Source organism: Ascaphus truei, chromosome 3 (assembly GCF_040206685.1).
Source record: "Ascaphus truei isolate aAscTru1 chromosome 3, aAscTru1.hap1, whole genome shotgun sequence".
Taxonomy (NCBI): Eukaryota; Metazoa; Chordata; class Amphibia; order Anura; family Ascaphidae; genus Ascaphus; species Ascaphus truei.
The window spans coordinates 428,604,178-428,621,943 of NC_134485.1; the positions used below are offsets into that span (position 1 = coordinate 428,604,178).

General features: G+C 46.0%; 1 protein-coding gene across 3 annotated transcripts in view; it reads left to right on the forward strand.

Annotated features, from left to right (window-relative positions):
• The window catches only part of BOC (BOC cell adhesion associated, oncogene regulated), a 112,230-nt gene that overhangs the window by 48,876 nt on the left and 45,588 nt on the right, over positions 1-17,766 (forward strand). For 2 of the 3 annotated variants that reach the window (XM_075592862.1, XM_075592861.1), the window contains exons 2-3: positions 1,385-1,556; positions 11,390-11,668. In XM_075592862.1, coding sequence (XP_075448977.1) covers positions 1,466-1,556; positions 11,390-11,668 — 370 coding nt within the window. In that variant the 5' untranslated portion in view covers positions 1,385-1,465. The remainder of the gene's footprint in view (positions 1-1,384; positions 1,557-11,389; positions 11,669-17,766) is intronic. The other variant, XM_075592863.1, reaches the window with a different exon arrangement.

Consider the following 17,766-nt stretch of genomic DNA (forward strand, 5'->3'; position numbering starts at 1 on the left):
CACCCTAAGGGCCGTTTTTCGACGGCGGAATGCGTTATCCGACGCTCTCCGCCGCTGATTAACATGGGACTCGCTTTACAGCGGTGTCACTATCCAACGCTACTCCCAGAACGGATTCCGGTGGATAACCGAGGACCGCCTGTACACACAAACTGGTCTTTGTGTGTCTTCATCTTTCTGGCAACAAAGAGGTTAACGCGTCCAGCTGTGGCCCCCGCAGCTGTGCGAGGGACTAATGCGGGCAGCAGCATCGTACAGCGTTTACCTGTCAGCTTAATCCCTCGCCGGGCTGCACCTGGCACGCTTCCTGTGCTGTGTGTTACCTCTGAAATACACCAGCATTGGGAGAGAACGGCTGCAGGACTCCGGTGTGTGTGTGTGTGTGTGTGTGTGTGTGTGTGTGTGTGTGTGTGTGTGTGTGTGTGTGTGTGTGTGTGTGTGTGTGTGCGTGGGGGGGCTCAATGCTCCCTTTGTTTTCAAGTCTCCCAGTTTGAAAGCAATTATCCAGCCGGCCACTGCTCTCTTAGTCTACCTGTTCCCGTTCTTTATACTGGGGCTCCATTCCAGGCCCCCCCACCCCCAGCGGTAACCTCCCCCCCCCCCCCCCCGAAAGCTCGATGAGTTTAAAGAGGCAGTTCAAGCTGCACTTTAAAAACAAACATTTTGTAACATATTGTAATGTTTTTGTTTTTATATATGCAGCCTTTGGTGACCTCTTATTGAAAACGAATTGCCTACGATGCTGATCGATTTTGGTTCTCCCGTGATCGGTCAGCAAAGATTTTGCTTTCCAGCTCACTGCGCCAAGCGGTCTCGTAGCTAAGATCTGGAAAACCAGGGTGCGCTCGGATGTCTCCTGGTCTTCCAGCGCTTAAAGTGTCCACCGGGGGGGGGGGGCATTTATTTATTGGTCTCGGTAGCTGAACCCCGCTAATTTCAGCTCCGGGGACCCCCTGCTTACGGAGATACTTACCTCTGTAAGGGGTGCCAGGTAGCCGCTCCGCTAGGCCAGCGGGGGTTCACATAATGGTGCAGTTCTGAAGCTCCCCCCTCCCCTCTGCCGGCTACTAGGGAGCAGTGACATCATCCGGCGCGGCTTCCGATTGGCCCGCGTGACGCGGGAGCGTTAAACTTTTGCTGAGATCCCGGCACCCTCTTCGGAGGTCTGTATCTCGGGAATCAGGGGGTTCCCCGGGGGTGAAACTAATGGGGTTCAGCTCTGGAGACCCCCCCTGTGTCAAATCCGTGTTAAAAAAATAATAATACAAAAAAAAAGGACATAAATGACTCCTTTTTAAGTAAAAAATGTTTAAAAAATAAATGTAACGGACGGCCTTTTACTGCTGCTTTTTAAAAATGTCCCTTTTGCATTTGTTTTTCTCAGGTGTGCGTTACCCTGCGGAGATTCGGCGTTGCCCGCACCCCCGGACTTGACCTTCTTGGGATTGCAGTTGATGGAAGCACAATGATACTCAGAAGTAACACAGTAACTGCTGCCGCTGCCGCCTGCTGCTGCCTCCTGCTCGCTGCTGCCCCCTGCTGCCTCGCTCAGGCCAGTGAGTCGGGCATTTATTTTCACAAGCTCCCCTCGTGTCCGGGACGGTCTCCCGTCTGACATCATACGTTTTAATTTTTTTTGTTGTTGTTTTAAATAAGCAAGTAAAAGTAGGATGGATCGGGAGCCGTCCTCCCTAATGCAAGACTCGCGATGGTCCGCCCAGAGCAAGGGTGGACAACCTGGGAGTTTGAGCCAGAATTTACCAGTGTCATATGGCATAACCTGACACGGAGCATGACCTGACCGTCTCCGTGTATAGTGCAGTCAGGTTATACTCTGTGTCAGTGTATAGTGTGGAGTATAATCTGACAGCACTATACCCTGACAGAGTATGTGGCCAAGGGTATATAGTTACAGTAGTCGAGACGGGACGGGTGAAGATGAGGGGGTGGACGAGAAGGTTGGACGAGGTTGTATATACATGGTAGTGATGGAGGTGATGTGTTGGGCGAAGAGGAGGGGTGACTCCAAGGCTGCCAGCAGAAGGGGAGGGGAGAGGGTGAGGGGGTCGGGGCAGTAGATGGTGGGGGTTGGGGGGCATGGGAGGGAGGAGGAAGCAGAAAAGTAGAGGACTTCAGTCTTAGCTGGGTTCATTTGTAGGAAGTGGGCGGACATCCAGGTGCAAATGGCAGAAAGGCAAGCAGAGATATGGGTGGAAAGTTCGGGTGGGAAGGAGAAGTAGATTTGGATGTAATCTGCAAAAAAAAATGGATGTTGGGAGGAGATGAGGTTAAAGAGGGGGGCACTGTGGAGAGGGAAAACAGGAGAGGCTCAAGGACGGAGCCTTGGGACAGGCCCACTTAGAGGCTGGTGGGCAGTGAGGATGAATTGTTGAAGGTGGCAGAGTAGGAGCGGTGGGAGAGATAGGGAGAGAGTGGTGTCAATGATATGGTTGGCGAGGGTGGAGATGAGAGTGAGGTGCTCGACAGTGTCAAAGGCTGAAGAGAGGTTGGGGAGGAGGCGGATGGAGGAGAGCTTGGAGTGGGGATCTTGGCAGAGAAAGTTGTGGATGGTGAGGAGGGCAGTTTCAGTAGAGTGTGAGGGATGGAAACCAGACTGGACAATGGTGAAGGAGGGAATGGGTGTGGCTGAAGGTGGAGAGTTGGTTGTGGACGATGCGCTCAAGGAGTTTGGAGAAGTATGGAAGGAGTGAGATGGGGCGGAACTTAGGGGAGGGCAGGGTTATGATGACAAGTTGGGAATTGCTGTGTATACATCTGAGCAGCGACGCCTTGAAATACTATTGACTTTCAGCTATCTCTCAGGGCACCAAAATCTCAGAGGTTTTCAAAACAAGTCGTGTTGTTGATATATGAATAAATTAAAAAAAAACTATTAAACATTGAGGCGCAAAACATCTAATATCATTTTAAAGAGGTTTATTAAATACCTGTGCATTTAAAATAGCAGAGATTTTCTGTGAATGAATTTGCATTTCTTTTATTAAAAAGCGAATTGAACGATTACGTTCAGGAAACGTACCATCACGTGACCTTTGAAATCTTTTATTAGGCAGAAAGAGGGGGCAGACTGTACGTAATACTGCGCTCCTCCCGGTAGACGTTTGCTACCGGTAAAAGGATTATGGAAACCAAAAAGAACCATTCCTGCGCTCCTACCAATTTGGGCTAAAATATACTAGAGATCTCATGAGTAAGGGTCATTTAGGTAAACCCTTTAGCCAAAGCGTTATAAGCCTGCAGCCACGTCACGGCATGACCAGTATGCAGCCACGTCACGGCACAACCAATTTACAGGTAGCTACACGGAATATGTGTCATTTCTTATCCGCAACTGGAATCCACTTGCAGCTGTTTTGTGTGATTTTAAGTGTATCATTTAGTACATTTTAAAACGGTGGTTCCCTGAGTTCTGTATGTTCACGGGAGACAGAATACTGATAACAAGGGACCCGGGGATAGATTAACATGGCCGCCGTGGATCGCAAGGGTGACAACAGGAGCCCAATGAAAAGAAAAAGCCATTTAGCTATGGAAAAGGGACGCATGAACCCCAAAAAGTCATATATATATATATATATATATATATATATATATATATATATATATATATATATATATATATATATATATATATATATATATATATACAGTGTTCGACAAACCTATACATTTGCTCGCCCCGGGCGAGTGGATTTAACCCCCGGGCGAGTAAATATTGGCCCAAGCAGCACACGTTTGGTACTAGGTGGCGAGTAGATTTTTTTGTGTGGCGAGTAGATTTTTTGGTGATTTGTCAACCACTGTGTGTGTGTGTGTATATATATATATATATATATATATATATATATATATATATATATATATATATATATATATATATATAGGGAACCATGTTAAAAATGGTTATTGAGGCAAAAAGTGACACTGTGTGCTCATTTGCATGTCATTTCCCAGAATCCCTTGCTGCAGTGGAAGTGCTGTATGCTGGGTGATAATGGGGAAAGGCGGGGTTGCAGACCTGCCTAAGACATGCAGATGAGCATACAGTTATATTTGCATATATATATATATATATATATATATATAATATAGTGTCTGATTTAGCGACTGCTCAGATTGTGCGCCTGAAACAAAAAGGCAACTAGAAAAGCTGCCATGTTAATGTTAAGTCCAAAAGCCGGAATTGGCTGCCCTTTAGTAGGTTGCTGACTCTGTACTTCCTAAACTGAAGCTAGGCTGCACATGCTGACGCTTTAAGGAAAACTGTTCCTGTTTGTGCGTTACCGTTTCTAATCTTGATACCCGCAGATTAAACTCATCGGGAGCTGGTGCACCAGGTACCCCTTTCATATTACCGCATCATTTCCTTCTGGGGAATGAAGGTACCACGCCTTGTGCTAATGTAGCAAATTGTATTGAGAGTGGTTTTAGAACAAATTAGGTGCACGATTGCACCAATAATCAACATTATTACCCCCTGTCTATCATCGTTAAATATAGGAAGATCTCCTATAAGGACAGTGGCATCAAAGACAGAGTCCCCCAGAGTGTGTCTGCAGGCCCCTAGAGCTGCTTCATTCTCTCCATTGACGCAATTCATTCAGCGGGTAAGCAGCAGACAAGCACTCTGGGTAGTCACACGCAAATGAGCACCCAGTGGGCGTCTCAATCTTCCAATTCAATGTATGACCTGGATTCCCTTGTGATTTAGCTGTTATTGGGGGGGTGAGGGGGGTTACTAACTGACCATAAAATGAACCTGTCACTTCATTGAGCCCCAAAGCCTGATGGGTAGACCCATAACTGGCCTGCGGTGGGATCTGTGTGTGACGGGGACCTGCCCTTCAGTATCGTATACTGTAATGTATCATTGTAGATCTGTTGGGAGGTGTGAAGACAGAATCCCGGCGGATAGATTAGTACAGTTGAAGAGACCTCTGAGGTTTTGGAAAGTCTGTACATTATAATTCCACTTTGGAAGAGCTGGCGTGACCTATTAACCCCTTCAATGCCCACGCACGGGCTGCTCTGGCAGCGAGAGGGTGCCAGGCGTTGGCAGCGTGCCCCTTGCCCGTGTTATTGTTGGACAGGCGCGGGCATTTCTCTGGCGGTGAGCGCTTTACATGTCACGTAGGCTTGTTCGGTTTTTTTGTCTCTCACCTTCCTTGTTTGGGACGTTGGAAATAAAGACCCCCCCCCTCCCAGCGCTGAGCTCCTTCAGGAGGCGGTCACAACGTGCCGGTACGGGATTGGTCAGAATTTGTCCGGCGCAAGCTCCCTGTTTAACTAGTTAGAGTAATGTAATACCTTGTTACTTTGCATTTCCAGTTGGTGTTATTGTTATAATAATAGTTTCTCTTGTATGACAGTGTACACGGCCCTGCACACAGCAATTTTGCAGGCACAGGTCCCTGCCCCATAGAGCTTACTATCTATGATTTTGGTGCCTGAGGCACAGGGAGATAAAGTGACCTGCTCAAGGTCACAAGGAGCCGACACCGGGAACTGAACCCCAGACTCCCCTGCTTCACACTCCCCTGCCCCCCCCCCTCCTCTATATTCCTGTTATTGCACATGCAGTGTAAAAATGTTCATTAGGGCGCAGGTAACGTCATTGTCTTTGAAGTGGGAGAATCTTGCTCGTATCCCAGTGCCCACTCTTTGTGACCTCAGGCAAGTCGCGCTGGCCATAATAACGACGCAGCGCTTTTGCCACGCGCCACCCTCTGCCCCGGCGGGTGAATGGGCTTATAAGGTGCATAGCACTGCGTAGCGAATGAGATAATAAGATCTATGGGGCAGAGACGTGTGAATATACAGTACATGGGATTTTTTTGCCTGGGCAAATGATCCCGGAGTCTTCCTCCCAAATAGGGAGAGTTACTCGGTATCCCCAGCCACGTGGCCCGTCCACGTGCCAGGTCTGCAGCGTGTGCTCAGCCAATGCTATCCTCGGCTTGCAGGCTGGGTGACCAGGCTCAGACTGATGCACCTACCGTACAGGTGTAGCAAAGCTCAGTGGCGTCCGTGGACCACGGCGGTCGCAACACCGAAGGAATAATGCTGTAATGCTGTGGGGGGCATTCAGAAGTATGGACCACTCGCAGCTCCACCGTGGCAGACACTGCCCCCAGGGGCAGAGGACAGCAAATCTTGCTACATTATGTAACTGCATGGAACTGCTGTCTCTGAGCAGGTTGCCCGATTCTGCACCTTCCTTGTCCCGGAAGATGTATTATGCAGCATGCCAAAGCTCATCAAACGCCATGAATAACTGAACATGTAGCTAAAAGTGACGGTGTGCTCATTTGCATGTCACTACCCAGAACCCTCGGGTGCAGCATTACAACTGTGTGGCATGTAACGGTGGAGTGAATAAACCCGGTTCAGAGAACGTATGGGACTTGTAAGATTCACGAGTGGGCTTTCTATATATGTCTGCTGCTTATATACCATACAGCACAAAAAGAATAGCGGAGATTAGGGGGGGAAACACATGTCCGTCAGGTTCAGGCGTTTCTTTGATCACAATTGCTGAATTAGATGCTTCAGCGCCGCTCTCTGAACTCGCGATGTCGTTGCTGAAAAACGGAGCCATGATGTCAGAGTTAAGCACGAGAAATTAAGTTGGGAATACAAAAAAATACCCATGATGGAGTTGGAGGATCAGTTCTCTGATTATACCCGTAATGTGAGGGAATCTTCCGAACATGTGGAAGACATTGTGGGTTTTTTTAAATGATGGGAAATTGAGTCCAGTTGTGGATGATCCATGGGACAAAGCATGTGTAGTGTGTGTCTGTGTGGATAAGCATGTGTGATGCGCTCAATGACATCACAAGGTCAGAGGGCACTGACTGGAATAAGTGCCTATTTCACTTGGAATGCTTTTCTCGCCCCGTCTGGCAACAGTAGGATTAAGGGGTATTTGTGCAGCTATTCAAATGACAAACTTTGAATGAATGTGCACGGCACCCTGTAAAGAAGAAATGTATTTTCAACTAACATGGGGGGGGGGGGGGAAAAAGGGGGTGATTTTTTTGATTTTGTAAAAATGGTAGTCGCCAAGAATAAGGCAATCCGTGGAGAAAAAAAAATAAAGGTTTCCGCTTACAATGGAGTTTCTCTTCCAAAAGTAGTTTTATTCACGGAACAGAGATGAACACGTTTCAGGTTCACCTAGGACCTTTCGTCAGCGGTGACGTGTTTGTAAACTTCCTCAGGGGACTAAAATTGTCGTGTCCATCGCTGATCCTGGAATACGACGACTTTTGGAAGAGAAACATTCATTGTAAGTGAAAACCGTATTTTTTTTCGCCAGATTACCTTTTTTTTCTTTGCGACTTGCTGTTATTGTGTTGGCCAACATACTAAGGTCATTTTTTTTTTGTTTTGTGTATAGCTGTATATTTTTTTGATATTTGTACCCCCTGTTTTCTATCGTTCGTTAAAAAAAAAAAAATTTAAATCTGGCAAATATTTCAAAATTGATTTTGACCGTTTATCGGGGGGGGGAGATGTTTTCGTCAGCGTGGTAATGTGAAGATGAACTGTGTTGCAGGATTTGTAAATAAAGAAAGTGGTACTCGGTACCCATTAGCACAAGGGTGGGCAACTCCAGTACTCAAGGGCCGCCGACAGGTCAGGTTTTCAGGATATCCCAGCTTCAGCACAGGTGGCTCAATCAGTCCCAGCTTCAGAACAGGTGGCTCAATCAGTGGCGCAATGATTGAGCCACCTGTGCTGAAGCAGGGCTTTCCCTAATACCTGACCTGTTGGGGGCCCTTTAGGACTGGAGTTGGCAATGCTTCATTAGATGGGTATAAATAAATATGTCACACCTGTCAGTGATATATCAAATAGTCTACGGTCCTGTTCTTTGCTCAATTTACTCCGAGACAAACAGAACATCTTGTACACTCGCATCCCTTCAGTCAGTTACATCAGGTTTCCAGGCACAAATGTAGCATTTGGTTCTAGAGTGGAGAATTCTCAGCTTGGTTGATGTTAAATTATTATTTATTTATTTATAGAATGTGTTACCAGGAAGTAATACAGTATTGTATTGTACTGTATGTCTTTAATTATATAGCGCCATTAATGTACATAACGCTTCACAGTAGTAATACATGTGGTAATCCAATAAATAACAGATAATATAAATAACAGATCATGGGAATAAGTGCTTTAGACATAAACATAACATTAAGGAAGAGAAGTCCCTGCCCCGAGGAGCTTACAGTCTAATTGGTAGGTAGGGAGAACGTACAGAGACAGTAGGAGGGAGTTCTGGTAAGTGTGTCTGCAGGGGGCCAAGCTTTATGTATCATGTGTCCAGAATATCCACAGTGCTATTTGTATGCTTCTTTAAGCAAGTGTGTCTTAAGGTGGGTCTTAAAGGTGGATAGAGAGGGTGCTAGTCGGGTACTGAGGGGAAGGGCATTCCAGAGGTGTGGGGCAGTCAGTGAAAAAGGTTTAAGGTGGGAGAGGGCTTTAGATAAAAAGGGGGTAGAAAGAAGACATCCTTGAGCAGAACGCAAGAGTCGGGGTGGTGCATAGCGAGAAAGTGAGAGTTACCTCTCGTTTTCAAGTATGTCCTCGGCATAGAGTTAAGATGACAAATAATATATGGTTACAAATACATAGTTACATAAGTGAACAGGGTATACATTGTATGGAGAAGGAGCGGCTCAGTGAGTAAAGATACTGACTGACACTGATTTTATTATCAGGGGAACCTTGTTCAATTCCTGGTGTCGGCTCCTTGTGACCTTGGGCAAGTCACTTTATCTCCCTGTGCCTCAGGCACCAAAAACATAAATAAAACATAGATTGTAACTCCATGGGGCAGGGACCTGTGCCGACAAAATGTCTCTGTAAAGTGCCATGTAAAAACTAACAGCGCTATACATGAACATGCTATTATTATTATTATATACTGTACAAGACATTGCATGAACAGTTAAAGAAAATATATATTATAAGCGTATGTAACAGTTACAGACCAGATTAAAATGTGAGACAGCATTAGTTTTGAAAAAACTTAAACTGGTGGCGGCTGTGAGAGTTTCCGATAGATTGTTCCAGTTTTGGGGTGCACGGTAAGAGGAGGAATGGCCGGATACTTTGTTGAGCCTTGGGACCATGAACAGTCTTTTGGAGTCAGATCTCAGATGATAAGTGCTGCATGTGGTAGGGGTGAGGAGCTTGTTCAGATAGATGGGTAGCTTGCCCAGAAAGTATTTGAAGGCAAGACAGGAAAGATGAACTTTGCGCCTAGACTCGAGTGATGACCAATGTAGTTCTTTGAGCATTTCGAAGTGATGTGTGTTGTAGTTGCATTGGAGAACAAACAGCATATTGAATTGTAGAAGGTATCAAGTTTGCTAAGGTGGGTTTGGGGTGCCGAGCCATATACTATGTCCTCATAGTTGATAATTGGCATTAGCATCTGCTGTGTGATACGCTTTCTGACCAGCAGACTTAGGCTTTGCCTATAGTGCCGGCGACGGCGACACGATGGGTGACGTCACCCGTCGCCACCGGCGAAAGTTATAGTTCGCCGGTCGGCAGCATCGCGGGATTCCCGCAATTTGATTTGTTCAAGAGCCGTCACGTGACGCGATTTCATTGCAAACTTTTAGCGGGGTAGTTACGGTGGAGTGTTTGGGACGAAACCCAGACTGGAATTGGCTAGGGAAATTTGTCTTGGTGTAGAAATCGCTTAATTGGGAGTGGACACATTTTTCCATGACTTTGGATAGAATTGGGAGAAGAGAGATTGGTCTGTAGTTTGAGACAGTGGTTTTGTCCCCACTTTTGAAGATTGGAACAACTCCAGGTCTTAGGGATATGGCCTGCAGACAGAATAGAGTTGACTATGGAAGCAATTGGTTTGGCAATGGCTCGGGCACCAAGTCTTAGAAACTTAGATTGAAGTAAATCAGGTCCACATTGGCTGCTTAGTTTTCATTTGAGGAGTGCTTGTGTAATCTCCTCTTCTGATACTGGGACAAATTGAAAATTGTGGGCAGTGTTGGGAGACTGTGGGGCTACAGGGGTACTCATAGAATGAGATTCATGTTTGTGGTTTGGGTTGCGTTTAGCTAATAAGTTAGTAGCACACCCCACAAAGTAATCATTGAATGTATTTGCAATGTCAGTGGGGTTTGTCAGAGTAATATAATCCTTAATGATATAACTTGGTTGTTGATGGCTAGAAGGCTGGAATATATTGTGGATAACCTTCCAGAAGTTAGCTGGATTTTATGTATTCTGGTGAAGATTGTCAGAGTAATACAGGCATACCCCGCTTTAAGGACACTCACTTTAAGTACACTCGCGAGTAAGTACATTTCGCTCAATAGGCAAACGGCAGCTCGCGCATGCGCCTGTCAGCACATCCTGAACAGCAATACCGGCTCCCTACCTGTACCGAAGCTGTGCGCAAGCGGGGAGACTATAGAGCCTGTTACACATGCGTTATTTACATCAGTTATGCACGTATATGATGATTGCCGTACAGTACATGCATCAATAAGTGGGGAAAATGCTTTAAGTACATTTTCACTTTACATACATGCTCCAGTCCCATTGCGTACGTTAATGCGGGGTATGCCTGTATTGTGCTTTTGCATGTCTTGTTTGCCTTGTGCATATATTCCGCAGGCATCTGTAGTGATTGAGATCCTTGGTACTGCTAGTGATTCAGCTTCAGCTTGATGGGAATGATTGTGAATTCCATTACATCCGCGTCCAATCTGCATACACTTTCCTTAACCTAGCAGTCACCGATGCTTCTCCCTGTCAGCCAAATGTCCTTAGTCAATCATGCTGTGGATACTCTAGAACAATTATTTCTTCATTTAGCAACATTTTACTTTGATTTACAAACCCCTCTTGTTCTGCCACTACGCATAAGGTCCGAGGTGATACACCTTGATAAAGCGCTTCTATACCGCGAAACGCGTCAGTGGTGTGCATTTTATCTTGTTGTCCATGAGACTTCAATAAACAACATTTTTATTGGGGTCACCTTGTGATGTTTTTTTTTTTTCATTTTGGTAGTGCTCCGTTTTTTTCATCTTTATCTCTGTCACTAAGTAACTATTGGATTAACTGTGCTCCTAATCTTTGAAACCGATCTCTATTGTCTTGTTTTTACGAACTAACTATTTCTAACTACCCCAATATATTTTTTTACTTAATACTATACTCCTTATTTGAACTAGTTACATGCTAAATATATATTTTCTGTATATAGACAATATAGAGTCTCTATTATCCAGGCTTGAAATGGTCCTGTCTTCTGGCCACCCCGGCATTCGTACCATCACACGTTGACCTCTGTGCTTCTTTCTCTCCACAGTACGACCCCCGCAGTTCCTCGTCCAGCCGCTTTCCACGTTTCAGAAATACGGCGGCTCCGTCACGCTGAGCTGCATGGCAGAGCCCGCCGGCGCCCTCATCTCCTGGCGATTGAATGGAATAGAGTTGGACGCCGAGGGGGAGGTCCCTGGGGTGCTGGTGTCCAGGGGGGCACTGGTCATCGCGGGTCTGAACAATGACACGGTGGGGAGGTATCAATGCATCGCTCGGACTTCAGTGGGAGCGCTAGCAAGCGTTCCAGCCATCGTGACACTGGCCAGTGAGTACCTCGACTTTTTATATACACCCCGAGCCCCTCTTGTAAATCTCCAGGGGTCACCGGCTTGGGAAAACGCGGCGTTCATTTGAATGTTTCCATGTAAAGCAGTCATTTTGTAGGTTTTTATGCAGTGATATAGTTGGGGTAAATCGTACCAAATAATGGACTCCATCATGTCTTCCTCTCTGTGCTGCCATGTTCAGTCTTCTGCATCTCTCTGCTGTCCAACTGCCTTGTATCGTATCTGTCCAACTGCCGTGTATCGTATCTGTCCAACTGCCGTGTATCGTATCTGTCCAACTGCCGTGTATCGTATCTGTCCAACTGCCGTGTATCGTATCTGTCCAACTGCCGTGTATCGTATCTGTCCAACTGCCGTGTATCGTATCTGTCCAACTGCCGTGTATCGTATCTGTCCAACTGCCGTGTATCGTATCTGTCCAACTGCCGTGTATCGTATCTGTCCAACTGCCGTGTATCGTATCTGTCCAACTGCCGTGTATTGTATCTGTCCAACTGCCGTGTATCTTATCTGTCCAACTGCCATGTATCGTACTGCCTATAATAAGGACCCTTTGCTAACAGCAGGAGGAGCAATTCATGCTTTGTTTTAAATGACTGTTTTATAACATAGATCTGAAGCCGACAGTCTGAACCCCCATTAATTTCGGCTCCGGGAGCCCCCTGCTTCCCGAGATCCAGACCACCAAAGTGGGTTCCGGTATCTCTGCAAAGTTTAAAGCTCCTGCGTCACGTGGGCCAATAAGAAGCCTCACTGTATGACGTCGTGGATTCCTATTGGCCGACAAGGCGTGGGAGTTTTGAAACTCCGCCATTATGTGAACCCCTGCTAGCCAAAACGGAGCGGCTACCGGCAACCCCTACGGAGGTAGGTGTCTCCGGAAGCAGGGGGTCCCTAGAGCTTAAATTAAAGGGGTTCAGCTCCGCAGACCTTCTGCTTCCATCCTATGTTAAAAAACACCCGCAAAAAAACCACCATCTTGGATTGCCGTTTTTAGTATGAAGTTCTCGTTTTTTGTAGCAGTGATAAATCTCCCGTGTTAGAAGTATCTATGCTGCCGGATTATTGAGTTACATTGTATCTCCTGTGTTAAATGACATTGATGTCTAGAACACCCAGAACATTCCGTACCGCACTACGTAACCGAAGAGGCTACTTGTTTTAAACCTTCGGAACTTTACTAAGCTTTGAAAAGAAGTGAGATCAAATATAACAATACGTATTCTTCAGAGCAAGCAACGTAACAGTGCATGGGTGCAGCCTGTCCACACCCACAGGCTGCCTCGCATTGTCACAAGAACGTCTGGAGGCTTCTGCGCCTACAGGTTGTCTTTGTATTTGGTAGACGTGCTTATATTTCGTATATATTTACGAGATATCGGCTTGTTCCTGGAGACCGGTTCCACCCTTTTGAAAGATTTACCCCGTAACCTAATTCCTTCGCTGGCAGAGAGGGCTGGGTTTACTGGATCAGAATCGGGATGAGGAGCCTGAAGAAGAAATCTATATTTCTCTAGAAGATAAAAAACCCCGCCCAGGGTGTTTGCCCCGCACGGCCCGAACCCTCTGGCAGTGAAAGGGTTAGGCAGCGGTGGCTGAATTCTGACCATTCCATGGACTGCTGCTTCAGAGACCCAGGAGCACACGGTGTATAGGAGGGTGGGTTGGTGCAGGTCAGCAACAATGCCCCATGCAGGTGAACATACCAGGAGGTGGAGAAACACAAGGCCCCCCTTGAGAGGGGGGTGGGGGGGGGGGGTAAAAGGAGCCCCTGTCATTAATCCCTGGGAGTTTTGGGACTTGGCCCAGGCTAGGAGAGTGAGATTGAGTTTCTGAAAACACATTCCTGAGCAGAATAGAGGCAGTGTTTTGCTTTTGAGTTGATAAATGAGCAAGCAGGAGAGAGTTGGGGGTGGGGGGGGGGGGGGGGGGGGGAGTATAATGAGAGAGATATATGATTACACAGGGTATGGTTCTCATTCCTATTAACCCCTTTGCTGCCTGGAGGCAGAGCATGGTTGGGATCATGGACTGTGTACGGTCTCTGTGTGAGGAGGCAGCGTTTTAATTTCCCAGGTTAGAACTGTTAATTTGTTAGGGGACCAACAGTTGATTTCTTCATCAATTAAATTGTAGTTGGACTATAATAATAATAATATTACCATTTTATCTATGAAGACCTGTAATGTCGGCCGCCTAAAAAGTATCACAAACTACAAATCAACGTTTCTCCATGAGCGATATGGCTACTCGACCTTTGAACCGCATCATAAATAGATGTGTGAACCCCTTTGTTGAGTTAGAGGGGCCTCTGATACAGTATTGCCAAGCTAACTCCATGTGATCATTGGATATAGACCAGTCCCCTCTTTCCATGTCTCCGTTTTCGATCACAGGGGTCTGGTGTAGAAAACCAGGGCTGGATTGATGACGGCATGGAGTCAGACTGGATATTTCGTGCATATATAAACAAGCTTGGGGGTCCAGAAAGAACATGGTATATCTCTTATTTGTGTCCCATCGTGTTCTTGCCTCAGAGTTTTCTGCCTCTATAATAATGCGTGTCACACAACTCCTCCTGTTGCCACTTAAACTCAGCCCCCCTCCGACCCAAACCATAATATATAGATGTAGCAAAATGCCTTGATACGTTGATGCATGGTTAAAATGAATCTCTTAGCATCAGTTATCTGGCCAACAACTGTTTGTTTACCTCTAAAGTTGTTGGATCAAAGTACTAAGTTGAACTGCACATTTAACTCAATGAATTTATTACCGGTGGGCTCTCCCCACCACTCGCATGTACCTGGATAATGTCCTCTTCTTACAGAGGCAAACAAAACATGTTTGAAATTGGGCACAAACGGTCCTCGAAGACCTCGTTAGTCGGTCCCTTCTTGTATCGCATTGTTCACTTCTCTTTAAGCAGGTCACTTCTCTGTTATTATACCTCTCCTGTTATGTTTTTCTTACCCTATCCCTGGTAGGCCAACGACATATGAGAACCCATTCCGAAGAAAACACAAAGACTATTCTGTCTCAGAGTGGGGGCCCGTCCACTTGTACACCTATCAGGTTTTCGGAAAACGTCCCTGAGGCCCTTAATTGAGATGAATTTGCTTAAGGTAGAGTCCAATGTAAATAGGAATATTTTGCAGTTTAGTTGGCTCTCCTTCTCCCGTGCTGGGTCTTTGAAGCCTGGAATGTAGAAGGGCTGTTTCTGAGTAGCACTGGGCTGGAGAACAAGGCGAGATCTCTAAGGATTTCTGTATGATTTAGGATTTTTTTTAATGTAAAAAATATATATAAATGGTGTTTGTTTCGTCCCGAGGAAGGAAAAGGAGTGAGACCTAGGCAATTGAAGCAGTGTTGGGCCAGCAGAGGCATAGACGCCACACTCGCTTCTATTTGGGAGGAAAAGAAGAGGTCTCTTCATCTGCCATATGCACGCGTGGAGAGGGGAGAACTTTTTGCAGGGAGAAAGTAGAAAAATCTAAAATGCCTCCGAGAAATGTCAGGGAGTCTCTCTTAGCCGCTTGTAGGCCAAAGGGTCTTGCCACTTCTGTGACCACAGCTCCTCCTGAGGGATCACATGATCGAATGTTCACTTCCATTATGTCAACGGAAGAGGAAGGTCAACCCTTTAGAAGATGAGGAAAAGCCTTGACTTACGTCATTAGGGCCACCGGGGGGCTGACCTTCAGGGCACTGAAGTGGTAACATCAAGTCTCTTATATCATCTGAGGGGTCCAGCTGTTAAGTTTACCAATGACCCTTAACCCCTTTACTTCTGGAGGGTCCTCCTCTGCCAATAAAGTGGGTTGTGTTATTTCATTTGTAGTGAAAGGGATATTCTGTCAGAGGACACAAGATTATCTGCTGTCATGGACCTAATTTCTGACATTTGGTGCAGATCTCTGGAGCCAGGAGGTTTACGCCACCTCAGACCTGTGGAGTTTATTCCCACACAACAAATTAGACAGGGGAGATTATGACAATTTGTCACGTTACAACATGTCACTTAACTCTTAACTGCTCCTACTGACAGTCCCCAGATCACCAGCTGATGCTCAAGGAGCAGTATTCTTACCTGATGTAGGTGTATGCATCAGTAATCTGATCTGTATTCTGCATCCCATGTGCCATGTACCCGCATCGCACCCATTCCGGCGTCAAGCCTCGTACTGGCACTTGATGCACATGCCTCTTATTCTCTTGGGTCTAAATTGGAGAAGCTACGGGAACAGTGCATAAACTATGGAACAAAGACTGAAAATGTTGTCAGGAGATTTGGAAACTGTGCTTTTTTTTTTTTTGCATTGTTAAACCCAGAACATTCACAGAGAGGTCAACTTCCACGGACCAAAATTGGAGATACTGTATTTGGAGGTTTGGTCTAATTTTTTTCTCTCTCCATAAATGGTTGAGTAAGTGTCAATTTTTAGCAGTGAGGCTGCACTAAAGTCTATGAGATGCTGATGTGAAACATTATTGGAATTTACGCAAAATTATTGACTCGCAGAACATCAGTGAACGTTGACATGTCTGTTCTCAACTGTCCGGCATCATGTCTATGGAAAATGGACATATAGGGAACCAGAAGTGGACTACAATCCCATTGGTTGGCAATACTGGATAGCTTACTGTAGTGCTTAATAGATGATGCTATGTGCGACTGGAGCCTTACCATAGAACTCTTGTCTTGTGCTGAAATAACACTGCACCAAGTATTACACTCGGGCACTGACACCTGGGAGTAAGAGGGGGTGAGAAACCTCAAGTGGCTTCCCGAAGGGATGGGAGAGAGACGGGTCTGTCACCGGAGGGGTTAGGTGCTCTCTTGAGAAATCCCATATACCCTATATAAAATCCCCAGAACTTAACCCCCTCACTGAACGACTTAAAAACCTTGAGCCGCTTTGAAACCGAAGTTGAAAACAGTGGAGAAGGTGTTAGATGGCTGAGCGTTTTCACTTTGGTGCACGGACGTCATCTCAACAGAGATGTAATGATCAAACCTCTGTAACCCCCCCCCCCCACCACCCCATTGTACCGCACTGCGGACTATGCTGGCACTTTACCAATAAACGGTATAATAATATTAATAACACAGAGTACTGTAGAGCCGTTGAGAAAACTCAAACCCCTTGGGCGGTGAAGCCAGGTTGGGATTAAATGTGAAATTCTTTCTTGCTTTTTGACTGCAGACCTGAATCCTTTTTCATTTCCTGCTCGCTAAAGCTTTTTTTGCATTTGGTTTTCTCCAATCGTTATTCTTCCTAGTTTAATACAAGTGTCTCTTCCAAAACAAAGAAGAAGAATTTTTTTTTGGACAAAACATAAAAAAATAATAATCAATGTTCTGGTTCATGTTATTTTTTTTTTTTTATTGTTCCTCTACAATTCTCTGCAGAAATCAGGCATTTAATCGCATGCGCCGGAAAACCAATGTTTTCATAACCCCCATCTAACAACGCGCTGCAGGCAACTCTGGCACTGACCCGGTTGAACGTTGCTGGCATGTTTAGATTAGACAGTAGCCCTTTATGCATACCGTGGGTACTCTGTACAATGCTGAACACGCCTTCCGTCCCATAAATATAGGTTTGCCCTAATCTGAATGCACCGGCACTCAAACCGTTAAAGGCTCGCCTGGCTGCGAGAGATGGATCCACCCTGCATGCCTTACAGGATTAATCAAATTTTCAGAAGCGAGTTCCCCCTGCACCCCCTCCTCTACTGTAGTTTTGGAGCAAGTCAAGAAATTCCTAAAGTATTAAACATGATCATCGCAAATCATTTTTATGACTTTTTGTAGCCTGGACCCTTTCTATGCTGTCTTCTCTCCCTCTTCCTCCCTCTCGCTGACCCACACATCCTCCCTCCCCCCCCCTTCACCCAAAATCTCCAAATGCTGAAGAACAGGCTGAGTTTTGGGTTTCAGGAGGTGCGGGGCCTGGGCTGCCAGGAGAAGCTGTTTTTGTTTGGTCAGGAGACGGGGAGAGAATGATTTGCTTTAATCAGGAGGTATGCGAGGGAGGCAGATTTCCATTAGCGTGGGTGAGCTGCCTTGGAA